Source organism: Notothenia rossii (genome assembly GCF_949606895.1).
Source record: "Notothenia rossii genome assembly, chromosome: 3".
In the NCBI taxonomy this organism is placed as follows: domain Eukaryota; kingdom Metazoa; phylum Chordata; class Actinopteri; order Perciformes; family Nototheniidae; genus Notothenia; species Notothenia rossii.
Genome location: NC_136901.1, coordinates 17,343,180 through 17,362,202, shown reverse-complemented (window position 1 = coordinate 17,362,202; position 19,023 = coordinate 17,343,180). Strand labels below are relative to the sequence as shown.

Genomic DNA, 19,023 nt, shown 5'->3' with positions numbered 1-19,023 from the left:
ATACAATTAAATTCAAATCAAAATAGTAAACAAAAATAAATAAAATACAAATAAAGTAAATTAAATTAAAGAGTATACCCAAATCAAACAAATGATATTGTATTAAATCAATTAATAAATAAATATCTCACTTGTCTGGGAGCAGTTGGAGAGGGTCAGCAGGTCGGCGATGGGCTTCACCAGATTCCCAGCAAACAGAACGAACAGACTTTTGAGTTTCTCCGCCAGAACGTCGGACAGCCGGAAGAACGTTAGCAGACGCTCCTTACTTCCTGTCTTACTCCAGTCCAGCAGCTGCACAAACAACAACACATGTCACATGATCAACAACAACAATAAGGTGTGAGTGACGACCTCTGACCTCAGGTAGAGACTCACCTTGAAGAAGAGCGGTCTGAAGGTGACCTCCGACAGCTTCAGCACCATCGCCAGCAGACAGTTGATCACATGACCCTCGACCTCTGACGTCCTCTGGAGGTCGCCCTGAGGACAGGAAGTAGAAAATGATAAGTAAAAAATTTGCTCTACACACATCTTCATCATCATCCTTCTCAGGAGTACAATAATACAATACAGCTTTATTTATAAGGCACTTTAAAACCTCCAGACCAAAGTGCTGTTCAGTCAAATAAACAAACAAACAAACAAACATAAAAAATGAAAAAATCACACAGCTCACACACCATAAAACAAGTACAAGTAAAAACAATAGACAATTTAAAAGCAATAAAAAGCAACAATCTACAAGATGTCAAAAAACTAAGGAGAAGAGGTGGGTTTTCAGAAGCGATTTAAAAGCAGACAGTGTGGAGGCCAGTCTGATGTGCAGATAGTCACGGTGTGGGAGCCGCTACAGAGAAAGCACCCTCTGAGACCTGGTTCTGGGCACATTCAGGAGGATCAGCTGACCTGAGAGGGTGTAGCAGCTCAGAAAGGTAGGGTGGGGCCAGGCAATTGAGGGATTATAGTAAAAAAGAGAATTTAAAAAATGAATCCTAAAATGTGTGGGCAGCCAATGGAGCGAAGCCAAAATGGCGGAAATGTGCTCGTATTTACGTGTGCCAATTAAAAGCCTTGCTGCTGCATTTTGCCCCAGTTGCAGACGAGCAACCCCCATGTAAAGAGAGTTGCAGTAATCCAGCCAAGTGGGGACGAAGGCGTGGATTACCATCTCAAACTGCTGTCTGGGGAGGAAAGGTTTTATTTTAGCAAGCTATTTAGCTTTACCACAAGGTAAATAAAAACCTTAAAAATGTCAAGGTTCGTAAAAGTGGGCTTGGTGTACTGAGCCAAGGAACCAAGGTCTACAGAAGTGATGCCACCAAAAATGATAGTTACGGCTGTAACTACGGTTCTATGAGTCCCGGATGACCGTCAGAGGCTGTGCTTTAGCACTGGATATGTCCATCGCACGCATGCGCAGTTTGAGTACCTAATAACAACAAAAGTCACCTGTGACCCATGTGACGACGGCTACATAGGCCGCCGTCATTAGCGGATCGGCTCCCAGAATCTTCTCGCGAGCACACAAGAATTCTGAGTGACAGGAAACTCTGGCGGTCATCCGGGACTCATAGAACCGTAGTTAAAGCTGTAACTATCGTTACATTTCGTCCCTACTGACCGCCAGAGGCGGTGCTTTAGCACTGGATGACTTATACAAACCATGTCATGAAGAATCCAAGCCCTTGCTCACTACTGGAAGCAGCGGAGCACGGCAAAAGGACCACGCCCAAAGAATGGGGAGTGGCGACATTAACCCGATAACAACTGGAGAATATGCCAGAAGACGCCCACGACACCGCAGCGCAGATGGTCTCCAGGGGCACCACTCTCAGGGCAGCCCAAGATGTTCAGATGCTCCTTGTAGAGTGGCATCTCGGCCCAGATGGCAGGGGGGCGGCCACTGGCCCCGTAGGCATGTGAGATGGTATCGACAACCCAGTGGGGCAGCCACTGGTTAGAGGGCAAAACCTCCTTTAGTGCCGCCAAATCAAGAGTTGTTCCGACTGCCGTATACGGGCAGTAGCCTCGATATACGACCTTTGGGCACCCACAGGGCACAGCACCTTCGACGTGCCGTTCTCCTGAATGTCAAAGCGTGCCAGCTAGGCAGGCTGATTGAAGTGAGTTTGTGGAAGCACACTGGGCAGGAATGCCACATTTGCCCAAAGGGCAAAACCTGAGAGTCCCACCTCGGACATGTATCGTTTATGGAGAGGACATGCAACTCCCCGACTCGCTTCCCTGAGGCTATGGCAAGCAGAAATGCTGCCTTTGTGGGCAGCCACCTAAGCCCCACCTGGGCCAGGAGCTCGAAGGGAGGAGATGATAGGGCATCCGGCAGCAGGGGCAGGTCCCAAGCCGGTACCCTCGGGGTGCTAGGGGGACGCTGCCGTAAAGCCCCTCTTCAGGTAGAGGGACACCGACCTGTGGCACCCCGCCGTGGCGGCGTCGAGCCGAACATGTCGGGCAGAAATAGCAGCCACATAAATTCAGAGTGGAGTGAGAACGTCCACCATCTAGAAGGGACTGCTGTCAGGGCAACAGTGTACATGCTGTCCCAAGGAACACGCACATTCTTGCCCCCCAGTTGGGGTAGAAAGTGCGTGAGTGCAAGCTGCACAGCCCGAAGATCTAGCACGTTGACATGGCGTGCACCCTCCAGGGCAGACCGCTGACCCTGAACGGTCCTGCCCTGCCGCACTGCACCCCACCCTGAGAGACATGCACCTATGATGACGGTCTCCTGGCGGGATGGGATGGCGGCCATGGGCACACCCATCAGGAGATAGGCCCTGCCCCTCCAGCGTGACAGAGAGTGAAGGCAATGGTACGACACCCTAACTTTCCTGTGCCTGTGCCACTTGGCATCCAAGTGAAGGCTGTTCAGCCACATCTGCATGGGGCGCAGACCAAGCGACCAAGTCAAAACACAAATGTTAAGACCAGATAATTAGCTTCTATGGAATTGAACAGCCCACATAGAACCGTAGGCCATGGTCACAGTAGTAACCATGGCCAGTGCTTACCTTACTCTCTGCATCTAAACAAAAAAAACGGGCAAAATATGGCACCCTGGGCTTTCCATACTAAATTGAATGAGAGACGCAGCTAAAGCTGGGACTCAAACAGCTAATAGCTCGGGCACAACGCCACAAGCAGAACTTTCAAAAGAGCATAATAAGGGCAACTTTATGGGAGAGGAAGCGGGAACACTGTCGTCACCAGAAAGTCTAAGCCAAACAATAAACAAGACAGCAATCAGGAAAACTTATCTGGGAGAGGGTGCGGGGACACAACCATCACCAGCAACAAGTTGACACAAACCTGTCCGTCGAGTCTCTGCACAGCGCACAGCCAGCCACAGCTCCTGGAGGACGCGTTAACAACCCGTAGCTCCGACTTTCAGTCGCGAAGCTGCATGCGGCCAGCTGTTTGCAGAGAAATCGTCGTCACGTGGGTCACAGGTGACTTTGTTTTTATTAGGTACTCAAACTGCGCATGCGCACGATGGACATATCCAGCGCTAAAGCGATGGCGGTCAGTATAGGGACGGAATAGAACCATTATTTCTGTTTGTCCTTCATTTATTTTTTCCTCTAGACAATGCGATACAATCTGGCTATCATCAGCATAGTAGTGGAATGCGATGCCGTGCTTTCTAAGTATGGACCCAAGAGGGAGACAATAAAGGGAAAATAACAGGGGGGCCCAAGACTAAGCTATGTTGGACCCCATACAGGAGTGGAGCAGAGGATAACTCAGAGTCACCATGGCTGACACAGAAAGTTCTATCATTCAGATATGAACCATTCCAGGGCTTTGCCCTCAATGTTTTGCTACCTGGCAGTGCTGCGCTCTGAAGTCGAGGGCGGACAGGAAGAAGGAGGTGAGCTCTGATTGGTGGTGGCTCAGCTGCTCCCTCTCCATGTGACCAATGTGCTCCTGCAGGATGCTCAGCAGCGCCCCAAGCTGGCCCTGAAACACACAGCATCAAAACATAATTAATTAATAATAAACGATAATTAATTATTATTATTAACACAAATAAATAATACTACACAATAATTCATACTAATAAATACTAAAAAATAATTAATAATATATATCTTTCCGTTATCAATATCTACCTGTCTGTCGAGAACCATGCTGCTGTAGCACTTGGTGAGGGTGGGCAGCAGGACTCGGGGGGGCAGTTTGGTAGCGAGGGTCGCCCGGAGGGAGGAGAGACGGGAGGAGAGCTGAGCGCCGGCCGAGGAAGACGAGGAGGAAGAGGAAGACTCCACCAGACGAGTCAAACTACACACCTGCAGGAAGAGGAAAATATACCTTTAGAAAACACATCAAAAAAAAAAAAAAAAAGTCTGCAGATGTGTGATCTTTAGATGTGAGCAGCTGTGTGTAGCAGGGTTTACGTTAAGGTCCTGACACACCTACCCGATTTTGGGAGTCAGAGGCCGTCAGAGGCAGTTGGGCACTCGCGGCGCCCTACTCAGGTTGGTGTGTCCCGCACCGCCGTTGCTTTACGGCACATTTTCACACCTCCCGCGGCCGATTCAACATCGGCCAAAGAAATCACTCTGATTGGCTGTTGCCCCTTTTGAATGACGAATACACACTAACGCTGCCTGCTGGTAAGGACAGTTATTGCCACTCGTTGACTGAAGTCTTTGCGGTGTGCTCGTAGGCGGGCGGGCGGCGTAGGCGACGTAGCGGACGTAAAAGTCGGGACGCCTTCGGTACGCGTTCTTTGGCCTCAGGTTGGTGTGTAGCGGCCTTTAGTCGGTAATTACCGGTTTTAAGCTGGTAAAATATATAAAAAAACGGTAAATTGTGGTCAAAAGCCAGTCAAAATGTCTGGTAATATTTAAGGATGATCCGATCGATTGGCTGCCAATCATTATAGGCCGATATTCACTCTTAATAGTTTGATCGGTGCGCTCTATAAAGGCCGATCAGGAGAGCCGATAAGATGATTCACTTCAGACTTTTCTCTGTGCACGGCAAAAGAAGCTCGTCAAAAAGGCTTCCACGGTGTTGCAGTTTTTCAAGGTGTCCGAAAAAGACAATAAAATTGCTATATGCAACGTGTCTGAAGCAGAAAGAGATATCAGGATCAGCTGCTGACGGAGACACGCAGCTCTGCACGATCACCTGCAGCTCCGCCAGCTGTGACGGACCGGTGAGCGGAGCAAAACACACACTTCAAGTTAGACCTAGCACACTTAGCTATTTTATCTACCTCTGGAACAACCTAAACTACTTATAAATATGTTTATTCTTCACTGTCGGGTCACTCATTACTGGATCAGTGAGCTGCATGAGACGGACCGGCTGTCAGGAGAGGGAGAGAGGTTCCGTTTATTTCTCCCATGTTATTATCCAAAGTTAATGTAAAAAATGTACTTCATCTACTATAACTAGTTTGTTTGAATGTAAAAATGTTGTTTTTTGTTTGTGGAAGCGCATAATTTATTGAAAAATGAATTTGAACTTTTCGATCTGTTACGATTCTAAACTGAATGAGCCAAATTAACTGAGTTTTAAACATCAGCATACATTACCGGTCATTACCAGCCAACGGAAACTCTGCTACACAATTATTATAATTGTGTGTGTGTGTGTGTTGGTCTCCTGCAGATGTGTGTGTGTTACCATTGTGGTGGTTTCGTGCAGGTGTGTGTTTTACCTGTGTGATGGTTTCCTGGAGGTAGGGGCTGAAGAAGTGCGGCAGCGTCTCTGTGATTCGCTGCAGGGCGGTGACCGCGCTCAGCAGGAGGATATCATTGGTCAGCAGCTGCTTCCTGTCTGAGAGAGCGAGCAGCACCGCCGGCATCAAGCTGCAACAGAGGGGCTTCATCATTCACAATAATAAGATAATAGGGGTGTAACGGTACACGCACTGAAATTATTCGGTACGGGCCCTTCGGTTCGGTACACGTGTGTACCGAACGAATATAACGTTAAACGTAAAAAATTGAGAACGTGAACAACTTTTTGGAAGTAATCTCAGGTGCTGCGTTGCAGCATTCAGAGTAATTTGCTCACATTAGGCGCATTCACACCGCAGTACTTTTCCCACAAAGGTTCATGACAACTTAGTTAATGAGAACTCTGAAAGTACAGATCGCATTCACACCGGAATTAGTCCCTGAGGGAGAATTAGGCAAATGAAGCCGCTGTCGTCACTTCTTCTTCTGCTTTGGGTTTACTGGCAGACCGCAAACAACTTCACGGCGTATACTGCCACCTGGAGTCCCCGGAGTTGGGGACTGGCTTCAGTAGAAGCTGCTGGGACTCCAAACAGCTTCTACTGGCTTAGCACCGAAAAAATATCACCGAATGTCAGAGAACAGGGTTACGTTGATCTTACTCCGCATATTTGTCCGGGTGTTTTGATTTCAAGTGGTGGAGTAATCCCGAAGTGGTGAAAGTCTTTGCAGTTACACCCCCTCGAGAAATGTCAGCTGAACACGTTTTACAAATCGCAATCCGCGCCTCTTTCTCTGATATTTTGAAATATCTCCAAGCGGCAGACATGTTGGCTGTGAGCCAGCCGCGAGCATGGTCGCGCGCCGTGCTTGTCGCCGTGTTTTGATTACGTCATCACAACAACACGTTAGGTTACCAAACTTATAGGTGCATTTGTTGTTGTGGAAGGCCTGGCTGTTACAGTCTTTATTTACACTATTTTGTTGTAGGCCTCCTGGCCTAGATGTTTATGCAGTTTTAAAGCACCTTGGCTTTGTTCTGAATGCACTTTGTTGTAGTTATCCTACAGAGAAAAGAAAATGCACTTGACTTGGAATTAATGTACTGTATGCATTCAAAAGTGCTGAATAAATGTTTTATGGACCCATAATAGTGATTATTATTTAAGTTGTCATAATCATGTCTTTTTCCATAATCAGGTAGCTGAACAACATTGGTAAAAAATGTATACATTGTATATATATATATATATATATATGTATGTATATATATATATATATATATATATATATATATATATATATATATATATATATATATATATATATATATATATATATATATATATATATATATATATATATATATTTCTATTAATCATTTTCGGCCTTTCGGCATTCGGTTTTCGGCCAACTGTTTCCTATTTTTGGTATCGGTTTCGGCCAAGAATTTCCCATTCGGTGCACCCCTAGTAATTTGAGGAACTGTCAAAATGGCGAATGCAGATAAAGTTGAGCTTGTAAATCCTCCAGCATCATTGAAGTCTCCGGTTTGGGAACATTTTGGTTTCGCAGTTACGTACAAGGATGACTGACAAAGACGGGTGGACCGAACCAAAGCTGTTTGTCGGCATTGTTCAACTAAAATTGGTTACCCGGCTGGCAATACAACAAACTTGCACACTCATTTGAAAAGGCATCACCCGAACGTGAATATCACCGGTACCAAAAGGAAAAAGACTGAAGTGCAAACCCAACTCCCGCTAGCATTTAAGCCTCCACCACTCGCAAAAAGCTCAGACCGAGCCAAAGCTATTACAAACGGCAAATATCCTTATGTTGCCATGTTAGCAAATCGCTACCTGGCTGTATCTGCTACCTCTGTCCCTAGAGAGGGTGTTCTCCACAGCAGGAGACATTGTTAGTGCCAGCAGATCTGCCCTTTCGGCAAGCAATGTGGACAAGTTCATCTTTCTTTAAAAAAACATGAAGATACAATGACAAGCAAGTCCTAATGTCAAACTGGCTGCTTAGGTACGAGTACAGTACAGTTCAAATACAGAGTATTTCAGTTCATCGAAATGCTGCACCTTAATGTTTATTTTATCATATTTTGTATGTATTTGAGTGAATACATTATTCACAGTTTAATAATAATACAAAAAAAAATATATATATTTTATGTTTTGTGATAATTGTTTCTGCTGTGCCGAAAACGTACCGAACCGAACCGTGACTTAAAAACTGAGGTACGTACCGAACCAAAATGTTTGTGAACCGTTACACCCCTATAAGATAAGTACTTTATTGATCCCAATTTCAGAAATGTTTGCGTTGCAGCAGCATAAAAAGACAAGGCATTGTATTAGAGAAATAAACAGACAAGAAACAAACAATAAAAAAATGTACATCTCAAATAGAAATAAAATAGCATTTTAAAAAAGTTTGGAAAATATACACAAAATATAAAGCAGGATATTATATGTGCATTAATTGTACAAGGAATGGAATATTAAATATTAGATTGAATATAAATGTAAAATGTACAGTGGGAGTTTAAGTCCAGTAATGATGTGGTGAGGGCCTTCATTAATAACAACAATAATAACAATAATGGTAAGTGTGTGCAGGTTACCGTGGCAGCTGAGGGATGGCGAGGGCCTTCAGCGTGCTGACGGCCTCGGCGATGAGCAGCATGGCGCTGCCTGTAACGTTCTTCTCCTCTGCTGGTTCCTCCACCAGCTGCACCGCCCTCTGCAGAACTGGGGAGAACGCCCCCTGGTGGCCGGAGCCCAAACTGCGGCACAGCAGCTTCAGGCTGAACAGCGCCGTCTGCCGGTTGATGGCCGTCTCCTGCTCAGGCTGTTCCTGCTGCTGCTCAGGCTGTTCCTGCTGCTTACCCAAAATGCACAGCAGGTCGTCGATCAGCTGCAGCAGCACAGTGACCTGAGACACGGAGGAGAGACAATTTTTTGGGTTGGTTTTAAAGCATTAACTTCAAAATCTGACATATCTTTTTTTAACTTGGTTTCCAAAAAGTAATCTTATATCTGTGTCTGTAAATATGTATATGTACCTGCTGTTCGTCCCACTGCGTGCGGTGCTGCAGTTTGTTGTTCAGCAGCTCCATTGCCTTCCTCCTGACGGATGGTAGGCGATTACCCATCAGCCCCTTCATCACCGTGATGAACGTATCCGTGGGCAACAGGGAGTTCACCTGGGGACACACACAGCGTTAGCTCGGATGCTAACGGCCACTAGCATCAGGGGGGGGGGGGAAGTACTACTTGAGTAAAAGTACTCAGATCTGGTACTTGAGTAAGAGTAGAAGTACTCAAGTCTTGTTCTTGAGGAAAAGTAGAAGTACTCCGATCGTGTACTTGAGTAAAAGTACTCAGATCTCTAATACGTACAGTACTTGAGTAAATGTACTTTGTTACTTTATAATAATGAAGTATTGTTGCTGTTACGTTATAATAATAATAAAGTATTATTGGTGTTTACTTTATCCAGCAGGTCGTAGGCCTTGTTCAAAAGAACCCTCCAGAACTTGCCGGTGGGTTTATCTGCGTTCTTCTCCACGCAGCGAGCGACGCTGTTGATGTAACGCAGGATCTCCTCCAGCAGCCTGAAGCGCACGCACACACACACATCAACACATGCTCCCCCACTGCATCATGGGAAATAATGCCTCTTATTTAAGTATTATAATGAAAGGAGAAACACGTACTTCTGCTGCAGCGGCTGCAGAGACGCGTCCTCCGCATGTCCTCCGTCTGCAACCTGAAACATGGCAGGAAAAAATATATACATATATTTTATTTAAGCTTTTTCCTGTTGTGTGATTATTAGAGCTCTACAGAATTGAAATACTACTGTTTATGCACCACTGTATATGGAATACACACATTTTTACATATTTATTGCTGTATACTATAGTAAAATGTGCAAATGTTTACTTTAACTCCTTTTGTTTGTATAAATATTTTATTTATCAATTCAATTTTTGCTGTTGTAATTGTTATTAATTTAAAATGGAGCAAATGTCACAATTACCAAGGGGAATATAAAAGCATTTGGAGTATTGTCTTGAATTTCTTTATTATGACTAATACACTATATATATATATATATGTATCTTAAAATACACATATTTCTTGCTATCGATAAATATATATACCTATATATTATCGTACAATGAGCACCTTTAACTTGTCTATGTCAAATAAAATATTTGTATTTGCACTTGTTTTAGTTTGGAATAAATTAAACAGGGTACAGATATTTATATGGGGATGATAAATTAAAGTTAAAGGTCACATGTCATTGCCATTTCCACTGATCATAATTCCATTGGTTTCGCATAGAGATGTCCCGATCCGATCACGTGATCGGAGCCGATCAAGTGATTTTCAAAAGGTCGGAATCGGGAGGGAAAAAATCGGGGACATTTTTCGAGTTAAAAAAAAAAAAAATTAAATACCTTTTTTTCTTTTTTTTTGTATTCAATGTTACAAAACAAAAATGACCATGTTCAAGTCTTAAAGTCATCCTGAGGCCTTAGTTTTGGTTTCAAATTACAGAACATCATGTATGTGCTGCTTCTTTGGGGCTTGTTTTCATAGACCTGGTTGCTTATTTCTCTCAAATCTGGCAACAGAGTGGGCAGGGCGCAGTGTCTAATTGTAGCAGTAAGCTAACGAGTACTGGCAAGCTTGATTTTGTTTTGATCCAATGCTGCACAACTGAACTGATCCAATGCTGCTGTGAAAGAAAGAAGCTATATCCATGTTGGATAGAATATCCAATTTAAATTAAAAAAATAACCTTAAGGGACAACTTGAATGCTTTTTTTTCTCTTGCATAAAGATTGGATCGGGAAAAATCGGTATCGGCAAATTGTCAAAATCAAACGATCGGAATCGGATCGGGAGCAAAAAAAGGTGATCGGGACATCCCTAGTTTCGCGTACAGCATCTCTGTAAAGTATGTGTATTCAGCGGTATTCACTTTCTCCACTAAACGGCTCACTGCAGCTCCTCCCCCCACCCCCTCCCCTCCGTGATTTCCTTGTTTAGCGATACACAGCCAAACTCAACCTGAACACACACAAAGTCACAGCCGAAATAAAAACAATAAGTGTGGCTTGATATTGAGTAAGAAAAAGGTTTATAGGTTGATAAACGCTGTGAGAATGGGTCTGCAGAGACTGTCTGTTATCAGCGTGCAGCAGGGAGCAGAAATCAGCAGGGCTGCCTGCACTGAGTGTGTGTGGATTGGTCAATTTGGACCAATCAGCGGGGGCTTAACGTAACGGCTCCGCGGACGTAAAGTAACGGCTCCACGGATTGGCCCATTTAGTTCCGGGTACGTGCTTTCGTAAGCACGTACCCGGAAGAATCAAATGGATGATGACGTCATGATGACGTTTCACCAACGAGGCGTTTTGGGGAGGTATTTTCTGTTTTAGAGTTTTACTCTCTACAGGTGTACTTTGAGGGTTTTGACTCTGCAGACCGTTTACATGCAGAAAAACCTTCATAACACACAAGGGGACGGGTAATAACCGGAAAGGCATTACATGTGACCTTTAAAGTTAATAAAATGTGTATAGTAGAATATAAACAGTGGTATTTAAATACAAAAATAAAGTATTTAATTTAACTCAAAAAGGAAGTCATGAAACCCAATTTCCCTGAGGTATAAATAAATATATTATATTGGTCTTTGTTGATTTTTCCAATGGACGCAAAGATAACTTTACAATTAAAAAATGATATATTATTTAATAGGAATTCTCCTACCTTGGCGATGAAGGCGTTGGAGTTGAGCAGCTGAGCCATGAAGGAGACGCAGAGGAACTTGAAGTGTCTCAGCTCTTTGCTGCTGTGAGTCTCCAGGCTGAAGATCAGGTCCTGCACCTCCTCCTCTTCATCCTTCCTCTTCATCATCGCTCCTCTCTGCCCTGCAGAGCTCTTCAATGCAGCAGCTGAGGAGGAAACATCAGGAGTCAAATATATATTTCAGTTTTTATTTACATTATTTCACTCTTTAATTATAATAGAAGTATTTTTAGACCTATATCATTTTATTAGAAGCATATCACAACTTCATATGAGAGCTCTGTTGTGATTGGTCAACCTGCTTAGAGATGTCCCGCCCCTTAGCCACTAGCCAATACAGGGTATATGCAGGAATCCTGAGGTCAAATGTAATACCTTTTAAGTCCTTTTTTAAGACCTTTCCATACATTTTAAGACCTCATCGCAACTTTGAGTTCTAACCGGTTACATTGGCGACACACTTTACCTCACATCTACTATATTGATTGTAAGATAGCAAAACTAAACAGAGTGCAGACAGACTACTGAAGCCTCCTCTCCACATGAACTTCAACCTCTCTGTGAAGGTCAGGTTTAATGCAGTATGCTGCTTTGTTGCTTCTGTACTCTGTGCTCTTTCATTCCAGTAAAACTCCTCAGAAACCATTAGAAACCAGTATTTGACCAATAAACAAAACAATTGACAAAACTTTGAACTATGAAATATATTAAACTTTGGTGAGCTTCAGCGGGGTAATGCCATATAGGAGCACCCTCACAAATACCCAGGGGTTAAATTGGGCTGGGGCTGTCCGGGGCTAAGTCCTGGCACATAGGACGATGCTCTGACGTCATCACCCTCACACATTTGTCATATGTTTACAAAAAAGGATATATATGTTAAGACTTTTCTCGTTCTTAATATAGACTATATTTAGGGTCTATATGTGTTGACTTTACTTTAAAATAGCAGATCTCTGTGACCGGATATAGTTTGGCTTAGACCCCGGCCCCGAGGACGCATACGGTAAAACGCATACCAAACGCAAAAAAGTCTTCCGTTCACACGCATTCGATTCATTAACGTGTCCGTTCACACTAGACCGCTGGAAATGCTGAAAACGCTGTAGTTCATATGCCAGGCCTGTAAGTGGCGCAGCTGCCGCCACAAAATACACCAAAAGCAGCGAAGAAGACCCCGGAGCATGGTTGCCATGGTTGCCCTTCTGTTTATTCTCCGCGGTGGACGACGTGTTCCCCTGCTGTACATCTCTCAAAAAACACCCACCTCTCGGCCTCTTCCAAGGAACGAGGGAACCGTGCGGCAGTTTCCGTTAAAAAAATGTTTCAGCCGGTCAACATGTCCGTTAAAGTTTTAATCTTCCGTACAAAATTAGAAAAGTGCCGACCAGAGGTCTTCTTTGTTATTTATTGAGCTTTAAAACAAATTGATAACGACTCTGTTCTCTGTATAATAATATTTAATAAACGGTGCCTGCCTCTCTTTTCCTCCCCCTCTTCTGACAGCCCAGCAGCAGCAGGAGACGTGGGGAGAGGGAGGCGGGCTATTTCATCGTTATCAGAAAATGATCATATAGGGCTTACACACGGAGCCGTTGGACCCCCAGAGCGTTGCGTATGCCGGTCTACCCACCTTGGACCCCCCCACAGAGCGGAGCAAGACAACGAAATTTAAAATAAGAAGCAGCATTTTACGGCGCGTTATGCATGGGGCCGCCTTGAGGGGGTTTCCCGACATGTCGATTCAGTAAATTAAAGGGTGTTTCATGTTGTCGTTGCTGTGGGACTTCTTAATACCTTGGAAAATGCAGTTTAATACTTTTTAATAGCCTTAATTTTCGCTAAATTGATTTATCAACTTTTAATATTTTTTAAGACCCCGCGGACACCCTGCAATAGGAGCGCGAGTGTTACATAGTGATGTCACATCTTAGATTATTAGGTTTACCGTCGTCTTTGTCCTCAGGGAGCTGCAGCAGGAAGTTGAGGATGTTGATGAGCGAAGTCAGCTGATCACTGACATCAAACTGACAGCACAGAGAAATCCAGAACTCCACGTCATTCTCCAGAGCGGCCTTCTACACACAAACACACACACACACAGTTACATCCCGGCTCGTGGGAAAGTAACATATGACCGGTTGTTTTTGGTAAAATAGGAAGTTGTTTTAATGAAAGCTGCACTAATTTGGCAACAAACAGCCACAATCAAAACAAAAGGCCACAAAGGCACCGGTTTAAATAACAAATACAAGGAACTAAAGTAGACTCTTTAAATAAGAGCTTTCACAAGTTAATACCAGAATGTACTGAGAGTACCGAGAGACCACACATACACGACTTTAACTTGCACTCACATCTGCATACTTAGTTAAATATATTTAACATGTTCATTCAAATGCTCAACGTTTTACTGTGATATCTTGTTTCAATAGTTACTTTATCAATTTAAAGAACATTTTTTATTTTTATTTATTTTTATTTTTACTGTTTTTTTAACTCTGACCCTGTTGCTGATAGAAACGCCTGAATTTCCCCACAGGGATAAATAAAGTTCCATCTTATCTTATAATACAAGAGAAAAAGTCATTGATTGAAATGTAAACATGGCTAAAAGGAATCATGTTATTGTAGAGGGACTACGTCTCCCAGAATGCCGTGCTTTTACCTTCCCGCTGGCTGCAGTTGAGGAAGAGGCGTGGAGCTTGAAGAGGAGCAGCATGAGGATCCAGAGGAAGGGGGCGGGGCTTAGCGTCTGCACCAGCTGATGGAGAACGGGCAGCCTTCGATGCTCGGGGACGTGAGGGAGAGCGTCCACAAACACGTGCACTATCTTCGTCACCACGGCAACCAGGGAGGGGGAGGAGCCTCCCTCAGAGAGCTGGTGGGCCTGGAAGATATATAAATATATTTTAAAGAAAGAGAAAAATTAATTATTTATATTTTTTAATAATCAAAACCACTTTAAAAAAAAAAGAGAATATTTATTATCATTACAATTTTATTTATAAGAATCATTTATATAACCATATAATACAAAAATAATCATATGAGGTCTTAATCTTATTTATCACACATTTTTCCCTACATGTACAGGTGGGTATTTTTAAACATGATTTACTGTAACAAAACCTCTTTTCCGACCCGTACGAGTATTATTTATTTATTTATTTTATTTATATATTATATTATTATTATTATTATTATTATAAAGTACTGGTGTTATTATTTACTCATGATTTACTTTCATATTTGTAATATTCCCCACCTGTATGAGTGCAGGGATGACCATGGTCAGCGTCTGCTCGATGACTCTGAAGCTGTAGGCGTCGTCCAGCCGCAGGATGTTAGCCCCCATGAAGGTGAAGATGGGCATGATGTTGTGCAGCACCTTCTCCTGCAGGGGAAATACACAATATCTTTGATTAATTCATTGTTTAGAGACACTACACATCATCACACATCATCATGATCCTGAAAAATACATCAAGTAAAACATATACAAAAATAAATGACATTTTAATTTTAATTTTAAAACCATTATTGTGCCGTTTCCATCGAGCTACGAGGCTTTTATTTTGAAGAGTAAAACGAGTGTTGTTTTTAACTCAATTAGACGACGTTTTCCTTTGGTAAGATTAAATTATGCATCAACATTAGCCTCCTTTAGCTTAGAGAGGGTGACATGAAGTCACGTGACCGTGATGTAGTTCCTTTATAGCCTAACATTAGCCACCTTTAGCTTAGCGGTGGTGACGTGAAGTCATGTGATAAAATCTACATGAAGTGTGCAGCCCTATAGAGGATACGATACGATAATACGATAATACTTTATTGGTCAGATCAAGTCTGAAATTTGACTTGCGTCACAGCAGCTCCATGTCCAACATCAACAGACACGTATCCAGACACAATACATGAAACACAAACAACAAACATTGAACGTAACAGCACAATCAGTGAGAGAAAACATGCTCAAAGAGCCTTCAGCTCTGGGATCAGCTCTGTGTTTACTGTGAGGATTGACTGATGCACGAAGGAGTGCTTCAGTTTGACCTTATTGAATCAGTGGACCCTGTATCTCCGATTAGAAGGTAGCAGTTCATATTCAGTGTTCAGAACATGGTTTGGGTCAGAGATGATGTTGTTGGACAGCCTCACTAGGTTGATAGGCTGAGTCATAGAGTCTCTGACAGGGTTGACCAACAATCTTTGAGCAGATTTTTAACAGGTGGAGCAGTTTTGATTTGAAAGCTGCTGACAAACATTTGTACCAGGTAGTGTTGCAGTACTGCAGAATAGACAAGATCACAGATGTAAAGAACAGAAGAATTTCTCTGCTCGCCCCAAAAGACCTGAGACGGCGGAGAAAATAAATTCTTTGTTTTGTCCTTTTGCTCATATATTCAATGTGATCCTTCCATGACAGCAGGTGGTCAATCATTACACCCAAGTGTTTGTCTGAAACTCCCTGCTTGATTTCATCTGTATGGATGACCATGGGGACTTTATGGGAGTCAGATGGTGAGCCAAAAATGATTTCCTCAGTTTTCTTGGTGTTGATCTCAAGAGCATTGTTAGGAAGGATGTAGAAACAGAGGAAGGAATCTCTCTTTCACACAAACACACACACACTCACGGGGTAGATGGCGGCGGCGGCTCCCAGCAGCTGCAGAGCATTGTGATGCGTTTGAGGAATGTCGGAGAATCGGATACACTGAACCACCAGCTCCACGCTGAACTTCTCCTCCTCCAGGTGCTCTGAGGAGAGGGCGGGGGGGGGATACATTAGGGTTTCTTCTGTGGTGGAGGACAGTCAGTGTGTTTCTTCTTCTGTGGTGCAGACCTACCTGTCCCTGCGGCACCTCCTTCAGGCTTCAGTTTTTGGACAATGTTGAGCAGACAGCTGAGCAGCAGCTGCTTGATGTACTCAATGTTGGTGTCATCAGAGGGAGAGGAATCCAGACTCCTGAGGACACACACACACCAAAACATTAACACACACCAAGACATTAACACACACCAAGACATTAACACAAACATTAACACACAACCACACCAAAACATTTACACTAACAAACACACACAGCAAAACATTAACACACACCAAGACATTAACACAAACATTAACACACAACCACACCAAAACATTTACACTAACAAACAAACACAGCAAAACATTAACACACACCAAGACATTAACACAAACATTAACACACAACCACACCGAAACATTTACACTAACAAACACACACAGCAAAACATTAACACACACCAAGACATTAACACACAACCACACCAAAACATTTACACTAACAAACACACACAGCAAAACATTAACACACCCACACCCCTCTCAACTATCGAGGGCAGTGATTGGTTACCTGTGCAGCAGAGAGAAGAGAACAGGTACGAGGGTCTGCGCTTTCTTCAGCTTCTTCTTGTTCTGCAGCAGCTCTAGGATCAGAGAGACTCTCCTCCAGCACACAGCGCCCTCCTCTGGAGACTCCGGACCCCCGGGGGCCTGCAGAGGATTCCTGAACGGGAGACACAGACATCAGCACAAGGCAAATTCAAACAGAAAACTCACTTGATTGATTTTTTTCCAATTAAATAAGAAAGTCTCGTTAAAAAAGGGTAAAAAGTGTATTAAAAGTAAAGATGTGTACAATACACTTCAAAATGGTACTTAGTTCAATTAAGTTGGACTCAAATCTGAGTTTCAGGATGCTTTTAAACTTTAATCTCGGAGTGTGTAAATAAGTTAATAATGAAATAGGTAGATAAACAGATAGATATTTAAATGAGACAATTCATTAAAAGATAAATAAATAAATGGATTGAATAATACATGATAATCAAACACACAAAGATATAAATGAACAAAATAATAAACAAGTACAAAATTAAATGCATAAATTAATTAATTGAAAAAATAGAAAATAAAGGGAATTCTTTTGAAATAAACTTTAAAGATAACACATAAATAGATCAATCAATAAAAGAAGCTGAATAAATAATCGTTACCTCTGGCTCATCCTGCTGCGGCGCGTCTGCTGCACCGTCACCTTCACTTTGGGTTTCTCATGAGGAGCGAGCTCATTGGCTAACAGCTGACCGTGCACCGCCATCTGACGCAGGAATAAACAACGTGAGAGGACGAAGACCACCAGTTAAAACAGAGCAGTGAGACACAGAGCTATGAGACACAGAGCTATGAGACACAGAGCAGTGAGACAAAGAGCAGTGAGACACAGAGCAGTGAGACACAGAGCTATGAGACACAGAGCAGTGAGACACAGAGCAGTGAGACACAGAGCAGTGAGACACAGAGCAGTGAGACACAGAGCAGTGAGACACAGAGCAGTGAGACACAGAGCTATGAGACACAGAGCTATGAGACAGAGCAGTGAGACACAGAGCAGTGAGACACAGAGCTATGAGACACAGAGCTATGAGACACAGAGCAGTGAGACACAGAGCAGTGAGACACAGAGCTGTGAGACACAGAGCAGTGAGACACAGAGCTATGAGACACAGAGCAGTGAGACACAGAGCAGTGAGACACAGAGCAGTGAGACACAGAGCAGTGAGACACAGAGCAGTGAGACACAGAGCAGTGAGACACAGAGCTATGAGACACAGAGCAGTGAGACACAGAGCAGTGAGACACAGAGCAGTGAGACACAGAGCTGTGAGACAGAGCTATGAGACACAGAGCTATGAGACACAGAGCAGTGAGACACAGAGCAGTGAGACACAGAGCTATGAGACACAGAGCTATGAGACACAGAGCAGTGAGACACAGAGCAGTGAGACACAGAGCAGTGAGACACAGAGCAGTGAGACACAGAGCTATGAGACACAGAGCTATGAGACACAGAGCTATGAGACACAGAGCTATGAGACACAGAGCAGTGAGACACAGAGCAGTGAGACACAGAGCAGTGAGACACAGAGCTATGAGACACAGAGCAGTGAGACACAGAGCAGTGAGACACAGAGCTGTGAGACAGAGCTATGAGACACAGAGCTATGAGACACAGAGCAGTGAGACACAGAGCAGTGAGACACAGAGCAGTGAGACAGAGGTAATATCCAGTGTCTCTGTCTCACCCGTTTGAAGACGCTGCTGATGGTGTCTGCCACTAGGGGGCTGCGACTCGCCGTCAGAACGTCGAACATCACCGTCAGCAGGCGCTGCTGCACCGCCTCCCCGAGAGCGGAGAAGAAGGGCTTCGTCATCTGCAGGAGGAAGAGGAGATAAATATAAACCATCAGGAGGAGGAGAGAGACTGCCCACATTTGAAACAAGATTGAAATCTCTGTAAAAGTTGGTTTTAAGCCTTTAATCCTGGTTTAACACTGAATTCTATCTGGTTTTACCAACATTTTTTTATCCCCGACATAATTCTTAAATTGAACCCTCAGATTATCCCGGGTTTAACCATGAATCACCTCAAATG

General features: G+C 43.5%; 1 protein-coding gene across 2 annotated transcripts in view; it reads right to left on the bottom strand.

Annotated features, from left to right (window-relative positions):
• The window catches only part of heatr1 (HEAT repeat containing 1), a 70,755-nt gene that overhangs the window by 7,501 nt on the left and 44,231 nt on the right, over positions 1–19,023 (bottom strand). For both annotated transcript variants that reach the window (XM_079667770.1, XM_079667771.1), the window contains exons 24-41: positions 18,674–18,802; positions 17,585–17,688; positions 16,942–17,094; positions 16,408–16,526; positions 16,197–16,318; positions 14,826–14,954; positions 14,226–14,447; positions 13,506–13,635; positions 11,519–11,703; positions 9,445–9,497; positions 9,219–9,342; positions 8,791–8,931; positions 8,350–8,660; positions 5,693–5,843; positions 4,134–4,310; positions 3,847–3,981; positions 379–483; positions 132–294 (exon numbers count right to left, since the gene is read on the bottom strand). In XM_079667770.1, coding sequence (XP_079523896.1) covers positions 132–294; positions 379–483; positions 3,847–3,981; positions 4,134–4,310; positions 5,693–5,843; positions 8,350–8,660; positions 8,791–8,931; positions 9,219–9,342; positions 9,445–9,497; positions 11,519–11,703; positions 13,506–13,635; positions 14,226–14,447; positions 14,826–14,954; positions 16,197–16,318; positions 16,408–16,526; positions 16,942–17,094; positions 17,585–17,688; positions 18,674–18,802 — 2,653 coding nt within the window. The remainder of the gene's footprint in view (positions 1–131; positions 295–378; positions 484–3,846; positions 3,982–4,133; positions 4,311–5,692; positions 5,844–8,349; positions 8,661–8,790; positions 8,932–9,218; positions 9,343–9,444; positions 9,498–11,518; positions 11,704–13,505; positions 13,636–14,225; positions 14,448–14,825; positions 14,955–16,196; positions 16,319–16,407; positions 16,527–16,941; positions 17,095–17,584; positions 17,689–18,673; positions 18,803–19,023) is intronic.